The following is a 19,029-nucleotide window of genomic DNA, read 5'->3' as shown; positions in this document are numbered from 1 at the left end:
TGGGGGGGGGCAGGAAAGGACTTCAGTTCTCTCCTCCCACAAGCATATGTAAGTAGTGAGGCCCACTGTATAAGTAGGGAGATGCTCTTAGATAAGAATCTGCCTAAAAGAGATCAGCTGACCTGCTGGGAAGGACCCTCTCCAACTCGCCGAGAGGACAGAATACCGTGCTGTATGTTCCAGGTTGATCTGTCGCTCATGGTGAAGTAGGATTTTAGTGATGCAGCTATCAGTCATTTCGGTACCTGGAAGTAACCTTTCACCCACATTCCTGTAAACCTCGCTTCCTCAGGTTGGCTAGATTAAACAGTAATGCCTGCTCTCTAGTCAGGAACATTGAGAGGTGTTGAGGAAACAAGATGTGCATCAGTTATATGTTGCGATTTTCAGGAGGTGGGAGCATCTGTCTTCATTGACTAATTATTTACCCACTTTTGAGACATAATCTCCCTGTGGATCCCAGGCTGGCTTGGATTCTCAATCGGTCTGCAACAATGTCTTCAGTGCTGGGATCAAAGGTCACCATGTCCCGCCTCTCTCTTTCTGGCCTTGAAAAGCTTTAAAGTCTTCTGCAGGAGAATACTTGAAAATAGGACAGTAAAGCAGATTCATTGGATAAAGCGGATGACCTGCGCTCCATCCCTGGTATCCACATGGTGGAAGGAGATAACAGATTCCTAGTAAGCTTTCCTCTGACCTCATGTGCTGAGGCATGGCCTTCCCCTCCCTACCACACACCAGAAAATGTGAATAAAATATAAAAAAGACTGTAAGAAAGCTAAGTGCTTTTGGCCAGAGCTGCCATCTTCCAGTAATTTGACAATGTTAAGTTTCAGACCCAGGACAAATGGCTGAGGTGTCTATTTAACATATTTAAAGCAGACCTGGCTGCCACATTCTCCCAGCATTCCCCAGTCCCTACCTGGTGTAGGACATGGCTCCTATACCCCACCTCCTACCTGAACTCTCCAGCCCAGGGGCTGGGCCGCCCTTCCCCCAGAGGCTCTTCCCTATATAATGCAGACATTCTGGCTACCCACCCTGTTTGGACCTTTGGCCTCCTGCGGCTGCTCCTGGTTCCTCTCTCCCCTCATCCTTCCCCTCCTGCTCTCCTCACATGGCCCAGCTCAGGCAGTCAGGTCCACACGGGACTCTCCCAGATGTCCCTGGCTCTGACTGTGCTCTCCCTTTTATCTACAATAAACTTTCTCCTCCACCATAGCTAGGAGTCATCATGTCCTTTCCTTTTTGTTTTTATTTTTTCAGACAAAGTATCTCCCAGTGAAAGAGAGGGAGGCCCTAATAGCACTCACTGAGCTTCTTAAATGATATGTGCCTGCATTTACAAGAAGAATCATACTGCAGACATCAAACACGTATGGGTCAAATGTCGCCATGGCAGAGTCAACACTGCCCCCAGTGCTAGCAGCATTGTAAACAAGCAAATTGGGGACCAGATTCTGAGAGAATGAACGTGTCTACTGAGCCTGATCTGAAATGACTTCCTGAAACGGTAAGGAAAACAAACAACAGAGAAGGTTCCAGGCTCTTGCTGAAGCACCAGCCGGCTCCACCCAGCGCAGTGAGCAAGTGAGCACTGTGAGAGCTATCAGGAGCCCATTCCATGTGAAGTCATGGAGTGAAAGGTGAAAATAAAAGGCCTCAGCTGTAAAGGTATTTTTCTTTTCTTCATTAAAGATTTGAGTATTTTTATTTGGAGTGTAGGTGTGTGTGTGTGTGTGTGTATGTCAGAAGAGGGCATCAGATCCCCTGGAACTGGAGTTAGAGACAGCTGTTAGCCACTGTGGGTGCTGTGAACCAAAGCCTGGTCCCCTGCAACAACAGAAAGTGCTGCTGAGCCATCTTCCTAGCCCCAAAACTGATTTTCTTTATTTGGTGGAACTGTAGTCTCCTCTGCCCTCCACACACAAATACTTAAAAAAGAAAACCAGGGGTGTGACAGTAAAAATGACAGGGTAATGACGCATGCAGAGTGATGGAAGAGACAGGCTGGCATCGGCACAAAGCGGCTCTGAGGTATACTGGTTTTGTGACACAAGCTAGAGTCATCTGGAAAGAACCTCAGCCGAGGAAATGCCTCCATAAAACCTAGCTGTAAAGCTGGGCAGTGGTGGCACATGCCTTTAATCACAGCACTCAGGAGGCAGAGGCAGGTGGATCTGAGTTCGAGGCCAGCCTGGTCTACAGAGTCAGTTATAGGACAGCCAAGGCAGTACAGAGAAACCCTGTCTCAACAAACAAACAAACACAGAGTTGTGGTGTCTCTTCACATCAACAGAAACCCTAAGACAGAGAAATAAATAGATAAATAAGAAAAGAGGGGGAGAAAACCCCAACAAACTCATTCTGTAGTTAAGACTGGCCTTGAATTCCTGATTCCCCTGCCTCTATACCAGAAGTGTTGGCATAACAGGCTTGTATCACCACACTTGGTTTGAGCCTAAGACTTGACAAATGTTAGCACACACATTCCATCAATAGAACTGTATTCCCTAGCCTGATTCTGTCAAAATCATGTCTTGCCATGTATCCCTGTCTGGACTGACCCTTGACATGTAGCCCAGTGTGGTCTCAAGTGCTTAGCAGCCTTCCTGCCGAGCCTTCTGAATGCTGAGATTACAGGTGTGCCCTATCATCCAGCTTCGCCACCGTTTGCCTTATGAGACAGGATCTCAGACTGGCCCCAAACTTGCTTCAAGATGACCATGACTATCACAAGATGGCCTTGAACAATCTTACTGCTTCTACTTCCCAAATACCATCACCGGTGTGTTCCACCAAGCCCCGCCTTCACCAGCTCTCAGCTTTTTGGCTTTTGTTTATTTTGAAGCCAGGTCTGCTTACATAGGCCTGGCTGTCCTTGAATTTACAGGCAGGGATCCACCTGCCTCACCCTCCAGAGTACTGTGCTACCATGTCAGCTTCTTCCTTCCTTCCTTCCTTCCTTCCTTCCTTCCTTCCTTCCTTCCTTCCTTCCAAGATAGGGTTTCTCTGTAGTTTTGGCACCTGTCCTGGAACTAGCTCTTGTAGGCCAGGCTGGCCTTGAACTCACAGAGATCCTCCTGCCTCTGCCTCCCAAGAACTGGGATTAAAGGCTTGTGCCACCACCGTCTGGCCTTTGCTTTCTTTTGGTAGATTGTTTCCAGTATTTGTGGCACCCTGTGTTCTGCTTGCTTGTAGGCGAACTGAGTCTACACTGCTCTCTGAGATTGGACGAGGCATGTTAAAGGGATTAAAAACTGGCCGAAGCTGAATTCTGTTCTCCTAAAATAACACAAGCAAAAACGGGGTAAAGGAGGGCTGGGGCCTCCTGCAGATCAGGGAAGAGTTTTCATCTAGTATTTTCATGGTCTTCAATTCCATCACTAGCAACACACACACACACACACACACACTCAAGTTAAATGAAATTACACCTCTTTTCTAGTTACATGAAAAAAAAGCACTGTGCATTTATTTATTTTTTATTCTTTTTCATTATTATTTTTGAGACAGTATCTCTCTGTATAGTCCTGGCTGGTCTGGAATTTTCCATGTAGACCAGGCTAGCCTCGAACTCAGAGATACAACTGCCTCTACCTCTGGAGTGCTGGGATTAAAGGGCATTTGCCCCCAGGCCCAGCCTGTTGTGCATTTATTAAAACAACATGTAACACAAACTCAGTCCTCTCCCCTTGTTTGGGGATGGGCACTGAAATACAGTACATTGCCCCTTTCTAGGCCTTTGAGTGAGACCCAGCCCTCCCACCAAGGAAGGGAAGTGGGCAACTCTATTAGCTTTGCTTCCTTCCCTCTTTGTGACAATCGCCAGTCACACAATGACCAGGCGTGATCATACAAAAGTTCTCATACAAAAAGCACCAACTTGGCATACATAGAAGGGTATATACAAAAATCACATTTTAAAAACATACAAAATATTTCATTTTTCACCAAAGTAGAAAAGTGTCCTGTGACATTTAGAGTATGTTTCCAATCGTGTTTGAGCAGCTGCTGGACACAGCGTTGGAGAGTCCTACTCTAGTCCCTGCTCTCTGAGCAGAGAGAAGACACACTTCCCCACTGTGCCCACCCCCCAGGAGCCCCAAGCCCCAGCCCTCTCCTGAGATGGGCCTGTCACCATCCTCCCCAGTCTGCATCCAGAGGGTGGCTATTTCTTGAGCTCCTCAATGGTGTCCTGGAAGAGAAAGTCAGACACAGGCTCATGGTGAGACACAGACTCAAGAGGACCCAGTCCAGAGCTATGGTAACAACACCACCTCCAACCTGCTCTTTCTTAAGAGCCAAACTAGAATTTAGCTGTCAGATGGCTTAGAGCAGGGCTTCTCAACCTTCCTAATACAATGACCTCTAACACGTTCCTCATGTGGTGACCACCAACCATAAAAAATTTCATAACTGCAATTTTGCTGCTGTTATGAATGAATCATAATGTAAATATCTGCATCTTCTGATGGTTTTAGGCAACCCCTGTGAAAGGGTCGTTTGATTCCCTTTTCACGGAAAGGGGTCATGGCTCACAGGCTGAGAACCACTGTCTTAGATTCTTCAGAGTTAGCTACTTTAGCTGGATTGGAATTTGCCTCCATTAATTGGGCTTGAACACTAACTGGGTATAGGGCAACATGCCTTTGAGGCCAGCCATTAACAAAAAGGAGGAGGTGGCAGAGGAGGAAGGGACGGCAGCTGGGAATTGGCTTGGTGGGTGGGTCCCAGAGTTCAGACCCCCAGCACCCACCCAAAGAAAGGCTGTGGTAGTCCCTGTGATTGCAGAGCCCAGAAGACGGGAAAAGGGACCCCTGGACAACTTGGCTAGCTAGACTAGCAAATCCATGAACTTTGGGTTCAATTAAGAGACCCTGCCTCAGGGAATATAGTGGAGAGCGATCAAGAAGACCCTCAATGTCAGCCTTGGACGTCTTCATGGACACCCCTGATCACACACATGTGCAAACATGTATATATGCATGCATACCTCAGATGTACAGAAAAAGGGACCAAAATAACAGTAAACGCTAAACACGCCCTGAGAATATGTAGCCTGGCACCCCTGTCATTGGTGGCGCAAAGGCAGAGAAAGGTTCTTACCTTCTTTCCCCTCTGTGGACACGCCCTCTCGCTGATCCTCCTCCTCTTCAATAAACTCCTCCTCATCCTCATCTGTGACAAGACCAATTGTTTTAAAATGGGATTGGCTTCTCAGAGCAACTATTAGAAGACTGGCCCTGGGCTCAGCTGAGTACTAGAAGCAGCAGGGACCTAGGAGGTACTGGGCTTGTAGGACCCCAGATCACAGAGTCCAGCCCACATGCCGCCTGCCTCCTCCCTCCAGATCACAGTCCTTCATCACTGGTGTGTCTGTGTCCTCAGGGATGCTGGAGGCACATTTAGGGTTCTGTGCATGTCAGTGAAACACACACATTACGAAGAAGAAGCTGGGCAAACATCTCCTGTCCTTCCTGATCAGAGTCCTTGGCTTTAAGGAATTTGCTCGGCCTTTGAAGTCAGCTTGCTCAGCATCTTGCTGTTTGCCTCAGTCCACAGTCCACAGAGAGGCAGTCTCGGGGTGGTCTGGGGGTTTCTGCTCAGAACAGTGTCCCCCCAAACCCCAGGTGCAACCTGGGTCCTCACTTTCTCATCCTGGGATGTGACCTTCAAACTTTCCTAGCCCCCACTTCCAGGCCTTAGGGAATAAGAGTCAGCATTTGTCAAGCATATTTACAAAGCAGAGCATGATTATGAAGGGTGTACAGGCCTTCAACGTGTTATGTTTATACAGTACAATCTGCTCCAACTCACCATCTTTCTGCCTCAACTTCCCAGGTTCTAAGACTCCAAGCCTGAACTAACAAACAGCCCTTAGTTTTTAGTCAAAAACAAAAAATCAAAAACCTCAAGAGAAGCGCAGAAAGCTGGCTCAGTGGGAGAGCACCCAGGAGACACCGAGGTACCCAGAGTCTCACAGATAGCATAAATAGCACACAATGGCAGAGGGTGACACCGAGGTACCCAGAGTCTCACAGATAGCATAAATAGCACACAATGGCAGAATCGGGATTTGAAGTTAGATTTGGATTCACAAATAATTTTTTTTTTTTTTTTTTTGAGACAGGGTTTCTCTCTGTAGCTTTGGAGCCTATCCTGGCACTTGCAGACCAGGCTGGCCTTGAACTCACAGATATCTGCCTGCCTCTACCTCCCAGGTGCTAGGATTAAAGGCATGCGCCACCACTGCCTGGCTTCGCAAATAATTTATTGAGCAACAATTATGTAGCAGGCACTGTGCTAGGCTCCAGATTCATCCCAAATTTGACAGTGTAGCCACAAATGGTGGCACACACCTTTAATCCCAGCGAGGCATAGGCAGAGCTCTGTGAGTTCCAGGCCAGCTTGGTCTGCTTAAAGAATTCTAGGACAGCCAGGGCTCTATGGAGAGACCCTGCAGAAACTGACTGTGTAAATTTGGTGTTTTTAGTGGATCTGCCTACCATCAGGACTCAGAGGACTGCTGCCTTCAAAGGTCAAGCAGGTGTGCGAGCAAGTAGCGTTACCATGTCCTTTACCTGTTCCAAAGTCGATGGCCCTTAGGGCTTCTGCTATGTGTTCCAAATCCAGAGTAAAGTAGTCCATGTTTTCAAAGCCCTGCTCTGTCTTCCCCAGCTGGCAGCCCTTGGAAGCTTCCACAATACTAAGGGGAGAAAGAGAAAGACAGGGTAAGGTCCCAGGGCTCCATGCAGGAAGGGACAGCTCAGCCTCCACTCTGTGCGGGTCTGTCCCAGCCCCGTTGTCCATCCCTGAAGTGATAGGGGATGAAGACGTAGAGAATGTTTCTTCTCCAGGGTAAAGCAGAGTGGATGACTCAAGAAAGTAGGGGACATGAGCTGGGGATGAGCCCTAAGGCCTGAAGAACTAATGCACAGTGTCCCACTGGGCAAGTGTCGGAATTCATTGGGAACTAAGGACTTGGGCGGCAGTTCCAGAGACACTAACCTCTTGATGAGTTGCTTGGCACTCTGTGGGGAGAAAGAGCAGAGGTTAGGAGACATAAAACAGTGACCTCCTGAGTGTACACTCAGGTACCGTTCCATGGTACAGTTGTAACTTGATTCCTGCCCTGTTAGGCAGAACTTGGACATTTCCTCGCTGTCTCTGGTCAGCACAGGTCTTGGCCAGCATGCACCCACAATCTGCTTCCGCTGTTGTGGCAAGAAGTCAGGGTTCTGGGACCAAGCCACTCACAATGTCTGAAGTCTCCTGGATGAGAGTCAATCAGACCTCCTTTTCAGACCCATGGTCTGGACAAATGAGAAGCTGGCCCAGGAGAAAAGCTGAGAGCATGGGTTTTGGGTACTGTAGTTCTTTGTTTTAAAATTTTTCCTTTGTATGTATGTGTGCCTGTGTGAGTTTATGTGCACCACACGTGTGCAGCAGCCTTTGGAGGCCAGAAAGGGGTGTCAGATTCCCCTGGGACTGGAATTGTAGGTTGGTGTGACTGTCGGACGTGGGTGCTGGGAACCTAACTCAAGTCCTCTGAAAGAGCAGTTATCACTCGTGACCCCTGAGTCATCAACCCTCTAGACCTTTGGGTTTTGCTGTTGTTGAAAAGATCTGTTTGTTTTTGTTTTATGTGTATGTATGAGTACCTGCATACATGTACGTACATGCATCATGGATGGTTGGTTGTAAGCTACCATGTAGGTGCTAGGAACAGAATCCAGGTCCTTTGTAAGAACAAAAAGTGTTCTTTCTTTCTTTCTTTCTTTCTTTCTTTCTTTCTTTCCTTCCTTCCTTCCTTCCTTCCTTCCTTCCTTCCTTCCTTCCTTCCTTTCATGCCTTTTCTTTTCATCTTTTGAGACACGGTCTCTCTATGATGTAATTGGCTGTCCTGGAATTTGCTCTGTAGACCTGGCTGGCCTCAAACTCAAAGAAATTAGCCTGCCTCTGACTCCCCAATGCTGCAGCACAAAGAATGTTCTTAACCACAGGGCCATCTATTTTTTAATGTGTTTGTTTATTTTGAGACAGAGTTTCACTATGCAGTCTTGGTTGGCCTAGAGCTCCCTATATAGATCAGACTAGCCTCAAACTCACAGAGATCCTCCTGCCTCTGCCCATGTCTCCTTCTGCTTCTGCCTGTGTCTTACAAGTGCTAGGATCAAAGTCATGAGCCACCAAGCCTACCCTGGCATGTTTTATTCTGAGATAACATTCTACCTGGTTTCCCTTCAACTTGCAATTCCCGAGTCTCACCATCTCAAGTGTTAGGATTACAGGCATGAGCTACTATGCCTGGCATCTCACCAAGATTTAAAAGACCTGTTGAAGGGTTAAGGAAAAGTTCAAATCCTCCCAGACCTTCCAGGTGCCACTCACCAAGAGGAAGGTGGCCCCTCCAGGCTCATCCAGGGACTGGATGGCTGTTTCCACAAGCTTGGTGGACTTTTCCAGTTGCTCTCGGTACTGGAGGATCAGGGCCTCGATGAAACCCAGCTTCTCCTCCTGTTCCTGCGTGATCCGCTGCAGCAACTCGCTCTTCTTCTCATCCAAGATGGCGTAGAGGGTGTCAAACTTCTGGCTCAGCTCCTCCTTCACCTGGTGGCTGTTTTCCTGAGGACGGAAATCCTACAGTCTCATCTCAAGAGGTCCCAACCCACTTTTGAGACAGAAGGGCCCAAGAACCAGTCATCTGCGTGGAGAAGAGAGACTATCAAGTCCTCACCGCACAGGAGGCAAAGCTAAGGGAAGAACACGCCTGCACAAAGGTGGTGCAACTCAGCGAGACTTTGTCTCAATAAAAAAAAGTAGATGGGTTGGCAGTGGCACTTTTCAGAATGGGACAACCACTAAAGGGACCACAATGCTGTCCCTTCCCACACGCTGTCCACTTTGCAGTTACGATGTCCTCCCCCCTTACCAGCTCCAACCCTTCCTCAAGAAGAGACCAGATTATTCTTCTTTTTGGAGACAGGCTCTCACTGTGTACCCCTGGCTGTCCTGGAACTCACTCTGTAGATCAGGCTAGCCTTGAACTCACAGAGATCCACCTGCCTCTGCCTCCCAAGTGCTGGAATTAGAGGTGTGTGCCACTGCATCCAGGAAGAGCAGAATTTTGAATACTCTTCCAGGAATGGGAAAGCTTCCTTCATTTCTTTTATCTTTCTCCTCTTCTTATTCTTTTTGTTTGTTTTTGACAGTTTCATGTGGGCCAGACTGGCCTCAACCTCATTGTGAGTAGGAGGATGACCTTGCCTTCTGCTTGCCTTCATCTCCCAAATGCTGATATTACAGATGTGGCATCACATCACCTCTGCCTTCTGTAGTCTGTGGAACCAACAGCCTGCCAAAACTCATTAGAAATGCAAAGTTTCAGCCAGGTACATTGCTATAATCCCAGCACTTGGAAGGTAGAGCTAGGAGAATCAGGAGTTCAAAGCCAACCTAGATTACATAATAAACGCAAAGTCATCCTGCTCTACACAAAACCTTGTCTCAAATCAAAGATAGGGAGAAAGAAAATAAGACAGACAGATAGACAGAAAGAGGGCTGGGGAGATGGCTTAGTGGTTACAAGCACTGGCTGCTCTCCCAGAGGACCCTCGTTCAATTCCCAGCACCCACATGGTGGCTCACAACCACCTGTAACTCCAGTTCTGGGGGATCCAGCTCCCTCTTCTGGCCTCCTCAGGCACTCACACACTTGGCAAAACACCTGGCTGGCTGGGTGGTGTCAGCACACTAGGGAGGCAGAGGAAGACAGATCTCTGTGAGTTCGAGGCCAGCCTAGTCTGCAGGGTGAGTTCCAGGACAGGCTCCAAAGCTACAGAGAAACCCTGTCTCAAAAAACCAAAACCAAGACCAAAAAAAAAAAAAAAAAAAACCACTCCTATACATTAAAAATAATAGTAATAATAAGTAAAGAAGTGGGGAATCCCATTTCATTTCCAATCCCCTGAATCAGAACCTGAGTTTCCATAGGGTCAAGTGTGAACTTTTAAAGGTCCAGGAACCTTGCTCTGCAGCAAAATGACTGATGCTAGAGACATTCAGGGAGTTGGTGGATCCCTGCAGTCAGGGACCAACAGGGTCAGGCTTGACCTTGGGCGGAGTCTGACACAGCTGCTGTGTTCACAAACTATTTGCCGAGTGAGTGGACGAATGGCTGTACCCCTTTCCTGCCATCTGTACTGGGCACCCCAGGCCCCAAACCCCAACCTGCACTCACAACTCAGGCCTTCCCCAGAGACCAGCTGTGCTTGAGGTGTCCGCCTGGCCTCACCAGAGACAGGGCCACTCAGAACCCTCACCTTGGTCACTCGGCAGGAGTCCTCCAGCTGTGAGATGATAGTCTGCACTCGGTCATTCCCTGCTACCAGCATGGAGATGCAGTTACTCAGCTCAGTCTGGATGGCAGGGGGTGAGAGGAGACAGAAATAGATTCAGAGCAGGCTGCTTTTCGGCATCATAGCAATATGTCATCCCAGCTCCCCTCTCTGATAGAGTCACTAGTAGGATTGCTATCCCTCCTTCTAGGGTAAGGTTCAGGTCTAAAGCAGAGACTGACACAGATGCTGTGTCCTTTACAGGCAGATGAGACCCAGAGAGAGAAGCTGAACACCCAAAACAGCAAGATACTGACAAAGGGACAAAAGGCAAATGTTCTTTCTTCCTTTTTCTTCGTCTTTTCCTTTTTTCTCCCTTCCTTCCTTCCTTCCTTCCTTCTTCCTTTCTTTCTTCCTCTCTCTCTCTCTCTCTCTCTCTCTCTCTCTCTCTCTCTCTCTCTCTCTCTCTCTCTCTCTCTCTCGAGACAGGGTCTTACTATGCTGGCCCAGAACTTACTATGTAGACCCATTTGACCTCAAATTCATAGAGATCCCCCTGCTTCTGCCTCATGAGTGCTAGCCTTAAAGGCCTGTGCTAGTTTCTGAGAAAAGGAATAGTATTGAAAAGTTCTAGAAGAGAAAAGCCCAAGAGCCAAGCGGCATGAGGAGAGCAGAGAGTTTAGGAAGGGTTACAGCTTACTACATAGACAGGGTTCTGGGGTTGCCAGGGCCCAGGGAAGAGCCTTCACTCTGCCTTGTGCTAGATGAGAGGCTCAGGTGGAGAGGTCTGGGACCCCAGAGTACACAGGAGGGAAAGCCATGACCTGGAAGGGCCTGGCAGCCTGGCCCTAGGGTCTGGCCTCTTCCCTGTGGCCACACCCAGGTCTTCTCAAATGGCTCTAAGTATAACCCATGAGCTCAGCCACCTCCCCCAGGGAGGCAACGGCTGCTGTCCCTGTGGCCTGGGAAGTCCCTCCAGAGGGACTATTCCTGAAAGGTCGGCTCAGCACACCCACAAGGGTCAAATCCACCCTGGGGATCATCTGGGCACAGCCGCTGTAGTCAATACCTTCTGTCCCTGGAAGATGTTTTGCAGGGGGGCTACCTCACAGGCCTGGTGTGCCCCGAACACCTTGCACAGGGAGCAGGTTGGCACCTCACACGTGAGGCAGTAGATGTTGATTTTCTCATCTTCATGCTCCTTGCACATCGGGTGGCTGCCTTTCTGCAGGGGCCGACTGTGAGGGAGAAGAGTCACAAGTCAGTGACTTCCCCTCCCCTCGTCCCCTTGCTAACTGTCTCTTGCTAACTCCCAGCACAGGAGGCCGTCACATCCACGAGTCAGCTCCCAGAGTGTCATCCTGCTCCAAACAGTCTTTGTTTTAGCTCCTGGGAGCCTAAGATCAGGGAAGCTAATGACACCAAACCTGTTCCCAAACCCCCAAACTCAGACTCCAGCACTGGGGCTGGCCTGAGTTGGTACAGGAGACCTGGGGAGGATCCCGGAATTCTAGGGTCAGACCAGAAGATGCTGACCCTAGGGAAGAGACAGCAGAGTCCCCGAAAATGAACGGACTTGCCCAAGGTCGCCCAGCACACAGGCAGGGGAGGCGAACACCTTTGCTCTAATTATAGCCCCAAAGCTCTTGTTTGCTGGGCCTGGGCAACTTATTCTGATAGCAACTCTTATGTCTATATTTAATCTATCAGACCATAGCCTTCAACCAGGCTGGGAAGCCTGCTTGTTTTTCTCCCCAGTATCTATAACATACAGTACCTGGCGTGGAGACCATGGAAATGAAATGCAAGCAGAAAGAATACACGAGTAAACACATCCTGAGTGTGTGTAAGGGTTCAGAGAAGGGGACAGTATGTACACCCTAAGCCATACCAACAGCACATAGTGGGGGTAGAGCTGTCTAGAAGCCCAGTGCAAACCTTGACCTATGCCCCACAAAGCTCTCTTCATTTTTAATTTTAAAAATGCCTTTACTGACTATGTGTGTGTGTTGAGGGGAAATGGAACATGATGGAGGTCGGAGGACAGCTTGAAGGAGTTTATTCTCTCCTTCTACCATGTGGGTCCTGAGGGTAGAACTCAGGTTGACAGGCTTGGCAGCAAGCACCTTTACAACTTGCTGGCCCAAGAGTTTCTTCCTTCTGCCCTTCATTGCTTTCTCTGCTTGGGGTGCCTAGTACGCTCCTCTCCAACATCGGTCATTTCCCAGCATCCACTGGGGTTTTTAGGCAAGGTCTTACCACCCAATCAAGACAGAACTTACACCTCCTTAGGATAAACAGCCATGTCTATACTACCTCTGATGCCCAGCCCCTAACATGTAAGCATCTCATAAGTCTCAAATAGTGACTGTCCCCATCAGTGTCAATGTCTTACCTCCCAGCGCCCTGCATGGCTGTCACACCCCAGACTTCCCTGCCTGCTCCAGGAGTCCCTATCCAGTCTGGCTTTGTTTTTGTTTTTTATTTCATCTTTGAGTTCAGGGACCTCGAACTGTGGCTGTGGTGATACAGGTTTCCTGGTATCACCTGCTGCTCTCCCAGACCTTGGTCAAGGGCAACTGTCGTGGTCATTCACCTATCAGGGAAAAGCCTCAAAGAGTCCAAATAAAACATACTCTTCCAGGCTCTACAGCCTTGGGCTGACATTGTATACTATAAATTGCATTATTATTGTTATTACCATCACCATCATTATCATTGTCTCAGAAATAGGCATCTGTGGGCCAACAAGATGGCTCTGTAGACAAGGGTACTTGCATTGCAACATGAGGCTAGCAACCGAGTTTGATCCCTAGAATTCATGTAAAGGCAGAAGGAGAGAAAGGATTCCACAAAGTTGTCCTCTGACCTCTACACAAGGACCATGGTGTGTGTGCCTACTCCACACACTAATAAAAATAAATAATACAAATAATTTAAAATTCATATGCATGTCCTATCAGAGGGAGGGACAGGACAGGGCCTTGTATTAGAAAGAGTTCTATCATCGAGCCCTATTCCAGCCCCTTATTTTTATTATTTTACTTTCCTTTGAATCAGACTCCTGCTGAGTGGTCTAGGCAGGCACTGCATTTGCAGTGTAGCCTAGGTGAGCCTTGAAACTGAGATCCTCCTGCCTCAGACCCCCAAGTTGCTAGGATTGCAGACATATGCCACTGTGACTGGGACTCAACAATGTCCATTTGTAGTGTTGCGTTCTAGCTACATGAGACCAATATAACAAAGATGTTTGCAATATTCACTGTGGAGACTGGAGGAACAGGTGGGCAATTAAGAGAGCTTACTACTCTTGCAGAGGACCTGGGCTTGGGTCCCAGCACCCACATGACCGCTCATAGCCATCTGTAACTCCAGTTCTAGTGCCAGGGGGACTGTGATGGCAATATCTTGTCACCTTGGCTACATCTGGAATTAACTAAAACCCAAGTGGCTAGGTATACCCATTTTCTTAATTTTTTCTTAATTAAATCATTTTAAGTGGGAAGACACACTTTTAATCCAAATCTTGTGTGAAGTGGGAAGATCCATCTTTAACCTGGGCCACACCTTCTGCTGGAATCCAGCATAAAGGACATGGAAGAAGGAAGCTTTCTCTTCACCTGCTTGCTCTTGCTCTCACTGGCAAGTCCATTCTTGCATTGGCATTAGAGCCAGCATATATTAGAGATTCCAGCATATATTGAAGGCCAAGCGAGACATCCAGTCTTGTGGGCTGAAAACTACTGAATTCTTGGACCTTCTGTTGTTGGACTAGCTAGCTGGACTACAGCCTAAATGCCATCCTAATGAATCCTGGGCTTATATTTATTCTATTCCTCTAGAGAACCTTGACTAATACAGGGATCCAGTACCCTCTTTTGGCTTCCACAGACACCAGGCACATACACACACACACATACACAATGCACAGGCATAATTATAAGAAAAATAGAATAAAAATATTTTTTTAATATTAGGATTCTGAAACCAAAGTATCTCATGTTGATATCAGCTTGGGCTACATGCCAAAGCTTCATCTTCAAAACACAAACAACTCTGAGGATGCAATTCAGAGAACATGTGCTCTCTCTCTCTCTCTCTCTCTCTCTCTCTCTCTCTCTCTCTCACACACACACACACACACACACAGGTCTCAGGCTCTCTTTCATATCCCTACTACACCCAGTGAACTCAAGAGCTGAGGTTCTGTGTGAGCTGGAGGGTGATGGCTCTCTGTACTGGTGAACGTGGCTATAGTCTCCTGGGGGGTGTGGCTGGGGCGGGAGCCTGGGCTGTTCAGCTGCTCACTGACCTGGAGCACTCCTGCTTGTAGATGTCAATGATGTTCTCCACCAGGAGATTCCTCTGCAGGCCATACACCCCATGTCGGTCCATGATCACCTCATGTCGGCATGAGGGGCAGCGGAAACGGCCTCCAGACATGGACACTGAGCCACTGCGGTTGGTCCAGTAGGGATTTGCAGCCTGCAGACAGACAAGGCAAAGATGAGGCTGGAGTTTCTTCCCTCTCCAGTTTCCAGTCCTCCTCTCCCCAGTGACCCCCCCCCACACACACACACCGTCCAAAACAAAGGACACAGGCGCCTAGTCTTGACTTAGAACCAGCCCACCCACGTGGTGGAGTTTCTTGGTTGAAGCCTTTAAATAGTATCAGCCAACATGAATTCAAGTCATGTGACTTTAGGCAAGCAACTCTCTGTATGCCTCAGTTTACCGCTGATATCACAGGCCTTAGAATTAGCACCAGCTCCGAGGACTGTTGAAGAAAACTGTGAAAGAATAGATTTTGGTTTGTCGGTTTTGTTTTTGAGCTAGGGTTAGGTAACCAGACTGGCTTCAGACTCTCAGCAATCCTCCTGCCCCGGCTTCCTGAACGCTGGAATTATTGGTATACACAACTCTGTCTGACTTTGAAGGCCATTTTCTGTAGTGACTAGGGACCCTTGAATCCACCTTTCAGGGCAGTCACCACAACTATTCGCTTTCCCACCTCAGGAAGATGGCGTCCCTTCTGGCCTCGTATAGGAGCAAACAGCCTCTGAGGATGCTGCAGTGTCTGTGCCTCTTGCCACCCTCGTTCCAACACTCTATGCCTCCTGCCATGCTGGAGCTGGCTCCTGTCTGGGGCCTGACCCCCTCCTCCCCCCCCCCCCCCCGTCATCACTAATGCATTTGACTCTAGAGACTCAACAGTGAGCCGGCCAGGCAGAGCTGTCCAGGCAGAGCTGGAGCTGTGGGCAGGGTGAAGAAGGACTGGGGTAGCTCCTCCTTCCCCTTATCCGCCCCCAACCCCCAACCCCACCCCTCCACCCCTACACAATCTCTACCCCTTCCCAGGGGTCTCTGCTTGGCTTCACATTGGAGCTAGTGGTCACGAGTGACCTAGTCTGAGAGGGAGGGGAATCTGAGAAGCCGTCCTGGGGGAGTGGTGGGGCGCTGCTTCCATGTCTGGGCCGAGCTCAGTGCTGACCTGAAAGATGTCGTTGGCACATTTCCGGCAAAGGTTGTGCTGGCAGGGCAGGATGACCACAGGCTTGGTAAACATCTCCAGGCAGATGGGGCAGATCAGCTGCTTCTCCAGGTTCTCCATGGCGTTTCCATCCGGAATCAAGCTAGATTTATAATCCATATTGCTTTGAGATGTGGCTGCCTGCCTCTCCCACCTCTGTCCCACGAAGCAGCTCTGCGGGGCTTGCCTTTGTCTCCCACACCTCTCCGATCCTCTTTGTCTTCTCCGGGCGTCTGACTTCTGTCTTGGGCTGAGGCCCCTCTGATATTTATAACTGTACCTCTGGTCACATGAGGCCCAGGAGGGGACCAGCTGAGCATTCCTATGCCAAGCTGCTGCTGGCTGGGCTTGAGTTTCCTCCAGGCCCCAAAGATTTGGCCCTCTCAGATCACATGCAGGGATGAGCAATCACTGTTCCCCTGGGATGGGGGTCGTAAACAAGAACAGATCGTCCAGGGCCATGTTCAGGGGAGGGCCAGCTACCCTAGTTTCCTGCACAAGTTGGTCTCCACCCCGCACTCCACCCCCTCCTGCTTCCCCCCCCCCCCCAGTCAGGTGAAAGTGAGGGAGTAGGAGCTGGAGGAAGGCTGCCAGGCATTCAAAGGATGGACAGTCGAGCTCCTTACCAACCTAAATCAGTTCCCCTTCTGGATCCTTGAGCAGCTCCAAGATAAGGGCTTGGGCAGCCCCTCGGTGTGCCCTTTCCCTTGCCTCAGACTCCAGCCAAGCATTTTGATGGTTCTGGGAAGCTCACCCTGACATCCCTCAGCCATTTACTGTACTTCATGCTAAAGGGACTTTCTTGGGCCTAGAGAGATGGCTCAGAGGTTAAGAGTACTGGCTGTTCTTCCAGAGGTCCTGAGTTCAATTCCCAGCACCACATGGTGGCTCACATCATCTGGATTGGGTTTTGACACCCATTATAAAGACATACATTCAGATAGAGCACTTAAATACATTAAAACTTTTTTATAAAAGGGGGTCTTTCTTGAGAGCTGGTGGGGTGGCTCAGTGGTTAGGTGCCTGATGACAACCTGCATTCACATGCTCACTTGCTTTCCCTGCACGGAGATGCTCATAGCTCAGAAAGAAGACAAATGTGAGATCCCCTGCTCTGCCTCTGAATCTGTGCCCTTATACTCGGGAGTCTGCCGGAGGCTCCCCTGGGCTTTGCATATATGTTCATTCTTGGGCCCCAGGAGAACCAGAGACTGTGGAACATGTGGATCTCTTGAGACAACAGTGATCAGAGCCCTGAGCTGAGATCTAGTGATCTGCAGGTCTATATTCCCAGCTACTCAGGAGGCTGAGGCAGGAGGATTAAAAGTTCACGACCATCCTGGGCTATATGGTGATGTCATGTCTCAGAATAAAAGGAAAAACAGAAGCCAGGTGGTGGAGGCTTTTTAATCTCAGCACTTGGGAGGCAGAGGCAGGTGGATCTCTGTGAGTTTGAGGCCAGCTTGGTCTACGGCAAGTTCCAGGACAGCCAGGGTTGCTACACACTGTCTTGAAAAACAAAAACAAAAGCAACAACAAAAAAAGCAGGGGCTAGAGAGACAGCTCAACAATTAAGAGCACTGGATACTCTTTCAGGGGATCCAGGTTCAAATCCCAGGGCCCACATGGCTGCTCACAGTTCCAAGGAGTCTGCCCTCTTTCTGGATGCACATGGTATACACACATACATGCAAGCAAAACACCCATACACAGAATAAAAATACTTTTAAAGGTAAAAGGAGAGTGGGGATGACTTAATGGTAGAGCATTTGTCTAGCATGTGTGATGAGGACTTATGTTCCATTCTCCATAAATAGCCCCTTCAAAAAAAAAAACCTTAGGGGGTCCCAAGAGCAGAGGGGCCAGCCTCAGGAAAGGGCAGGTGAGGAGGAAGAGGGACCAGTCCCAACTGGATTACACAGGACAGAAATCCAGACCTAGTGACTCAGGCAGGAGGACTACTGTGAGTTCAGGCCAGCCGGGGCTGCAGTGTGAACACAAGTCAGTTTTTTCAGACGTAGTGGTTCTGCTCAACCCCAAATCCTGGTGACTAGTATTTGCTGAGCCCCTGCTACATGTCAGGCACGGTGCTAAGGACTCACACCCCTTGCTGCATTTTGTCACCTGAACAATCTACAGTGCAAGAACCATTACATCCCCATTAAACCAACAGGCAGGTCAGGCACAGAGAGGCAAAGTAACCTGCGTGAAGTCACACAGCCAGCCAGTGGCTCTGAGACACAGTCCAGTGTGAGCTTCTGGCATCTATGGAGGTGTGTTTGGGATAAGTCGATACTCCGGGGCCATCTAAGCGGGAGAAGATGAGTACTGAGAAGAGGTATTCGTCCCAGTTCACAGGACCTTGGTTTATTCAGGCATGAGCAGCCTGGTGCTCCAAGAAAGCGGTTCCTTCTCCTGTCACGGGATAATCACAAGAGGTTTAAGCCTATGCTGGTAATCTCATTCCTTTCTGTCTAATGGTGCAGGTATTGCCAATGTCAGTGACAATAACATTCACTAACACTAAGAACTTTCTCCAGGATAAAAACATGAGTGCAAGAAGAAAGTTGCATTTTTATTTGGAATAGGACCATGAGAAAGTGGGCAGTTATTTTACAGCTATGAGGGGACAGTGTGACAAAGAAGCCAGCACTCTGAGGAATGCTGAGGGGAGCTATAAAAAGGTCCCTGGTGCCAACTGGGACATCCTGACTCTTGCCTACTTGAGAGGTGTGATATGGCTGATGGCTCAGTGGTTAAGAGCACTGGCTGTCCTTTCAGAGGACCTGGGTTTGGTTCCCAGCACCTACATGGTGGCTCACAACCATCCGTAACACCAGGCCCAAGGGAACTTATGCCTTCTTTTGGTTCTGTGGGCACAGGTGTGGCGCACCGAATACAGACAGGCAAACCATATGCATAAAAACTTCAATTTTAGAAATAAGATAAATATTTTTTAAAAAAGAAATTCAAGGTCATCCTCAGCTACACAGTGAGTCCAAGGCTAACATGGGTATATTAGATCCTATCTCACAAAGCAAAACACAAAAAGGGGGCCCGGTAGAAGTGGTGGCAATGGCCTGCGCCTTTAATGGCAGCCATCGGGAGGCAGAGGCAAGGGGATCTCTGTGAGTTTGAGACTAGCCTGGTCTACATAGT

At 48.8% G+C, this 19,029-nt stretch overlaps 1 protein-coding gene across 1 annotated transcript; it reads right to left on the bottom strand.

The window, feature by feature from the left end:
- Positions 1 to 4,172: 4,172 nt before the first annotated feature.
- Trim63 (tripartite motif containing 63) lies at positions 4,173 to 16,028 on the bottom strand. The gene is made up of 9 exons (XM_051173683.1): positions 15,832 to 16,028; positions 14,653 to 14,825; positions 11,410 to 11,578; positions 10,326 to 10,421; positions 8,395 to 8,628; positions 7,012 to 7,034; positions 6,585 to 6,709; positions 5,110 to 5,181; positions 4,173 to 4,198 (listed from the first exon to the last, which is right to left on the bottom strand). The coding sequence occupies exons 1-9, from the start codon at positions 15,988 to 15,990 to the stop codon at positions 4,188 to 4,190; spliced, it is 1,062 nt and encodes a 353-aa protein (XP_051029640.1). The 5' UTR covers positions 15,991 to 16,028; the 3' UTR covers positions 4,173 to 4,187.
- Positions 16,029 to 19,029: the final 3,001 nt, after the last annotated feature.

This window comes from Phodopus roborovskii, unplaced genomic scaffold, assembly GCF_943737965.1.
Source record: "Phodopus roborovskii unplaced genomic scaffold, PHOROB, whole genome shotgun sequence".
In the NCBI taxonomy this organism is placed as follows: Eukaryota; Metazoa; Chordata; class Mammalia; order Rodentia; family Cricetidae; genus Phodopus; species Phodopus roborovskii.
This window is presented reverse-complemented; position numbering and strand designations above follow the sequence as displayed.

What these genes read in the sequence shown, in the direction of transcription:
- Trim63 (XM_051173683.1), bottom strand. Translation starts at nt 15,990, where the DNA reads ATGGATTATAAATCTAGCTTGATTCCGGATGGAAACGCCATGGAGAAC. An exon ending in GTGCCAACGACATCTTTCAG is followed by an intron (nt 14,826 to 15,831) that starts GTCAGCACTGAG and finishes GTCTGTCTGCAG; the next exon opens with GCTGCAAATCCCTACTGGAC. An exon ending in GCCAAGCAACTCATCAAGAG is followed by an intron (nt 6,710 to 7,011) that starts GTTAGTGTCTCT and finishes TTCTCCCCTTAG; the next exon opens with TATTGTGGAAGCTTCCAAGG.